This window comes from Plasmodium fragile, assembly GCF_000956335.1.
Source record: "Plasmodium fragile strain nilgiri unplaced genomic scaffold supercont1.42, whole genome shotgun sequence".
Lineage (NCBI taxonomy): Eukaryota > Apicomplexa > Aconoidasida > Haemosporida > Plasmodiidae > Plasmodium > Plasmodium fragile.
The window spans coordinates 165,548-166,908 of NW_012192622.1; the positions used below are offsets into that span (position 1 = coordinate 165,548).

General features: G+C 48.9%; 1 protein-coding gene across 1 annotated transcript in view; it reads right to left on the minus strand.

The window, feature by feature from the left end:
- AK88_03603 (profilin) overlaps positions 1–984 on the minus strand; it is a gene marked incomplete at both ends in the record, with an annotated part of 2,556 nt that extends 1,572 nt beyond the window's left edge. Inside the window, 3 exons of the mRNA XM_012481214.1 lie at positions 131–389; positions 542–655; positions 898–984. Of these exons, the coding sequence (XP_012336637.1) occupies positions 131–389; positions 542–655; positions 898–984 (460 nt within the window). The remainder of the gene's footprint in view (positions 1–130; positions 390–541; positions 656–897) is intronic.
- Between the last annotated feature and the right edge of the window lie 377 nt (positions 985–1,361).

Genomic DNA, 1,361 nt, shown 5'->3' on the forward strand with positions numbered 1-1,361 from the left:
AGTGTAGTGCAGTGTAGTGCAGTGTAGTGCAGTGTAGTGCAGTGTAGTGCAGTGTAGTGCGTGTAGGTGAGAGGCTTAGTGCGCGGTGTGGTGTGTGGCCGCCACACGTGAAGTGATGTGCGCATCCTACCTCGGTCATGCTCCTTCTCCTCGTCGTACAGCACAACCAGGATATTGCCCCCAGGAACTTTTATCAGGTGGAGCCCGCCCTTCAGCTTGGCGCACGTCGCCACATCGAATGTGTAGCCTTCGAATTCCAGGTCCCTCTCTATGTTTATGAATTGGTACTTGGTTCCTCCTAACCACACACCGTCGGGTGCGTACCCCTCCTTGAAGACGGTCAGCAGCGTCTGTCCTTCGTTAATCGTTTTTTTGCTTTTGTTTCCATTCTGAGGGGGGAACAGGGCATGCCGCAAAGGGGAACCATATTGTAATTGCCACGCGATCGGCGCGTCACGCACATCATTTGCGCCATGTTCCAGCACACCCAATTCAAACACACACACCCGTTTGCGGGCACCTATCGCCCCCCGTGCCTTACCTCGTCCTCCACCTCAATTTCGTAGTCCTCCTTGTAGAAGAGGGTCCATTTGTCAAACTCGGGGTTGTTTTCATCTGCTTGTGCCACACAGGCGTACACAACTCCGTCTTCCTCCTGCAGGGAAGGGGGGGATATATATATATGAAAAGGCTCACTTATACATAGCACCGCGGACACGCTCTCTCGCACTTGTGTAAATAAGCATGCGTATATATTCACGCATTTACACACTGTGTTGGCCTCTTTTTTTTTTTTTTTTTTTTTTTTTTGGCAGCCACGAGGGCCGCTACAAGAGCAGCATGAGAGTAATATGAGAGCAGCTAACAGTACTAATCAAACTGGTCCTCTTGCCTTACCGATGCCAACCCCGCGGCCGACACCTGGTTGGTGGCCAACAGTCGGTCGTTCAAATAGCTGTCCCATGAGTATTCTTCTTCCGCCATTTTGCCTTGCTCGGTTTTTTTTTAAATTTCACACAGTGAGGAAAAAGGGGCAACGAACGCGAAGAGTGAGCGAAAACACACAGAATGAGTGAACGCGCACAAACTTGTGAACAAGGGGAAGCTTGGGCCAACGCGAAAGTTGTTAAAACGTGAAACACCAAAGAAGGGCTAGCAAAAAAGGAGAAAAGTATGAACACGGCAGGGGTGATATGTCAACTGCTTTGCAAAAAGAGAGCTCAGCAAAGGATGGACGACAGAACACAAGATGGCAACATGGCAGGATTAAATCAACGCATACACAGTAATGAAAAGGTAAGAGGAGAGATCAATGTAAATGCGCCAACTAGCTGAGTGTTTTTTTTTTTTTTTTTTCAGAG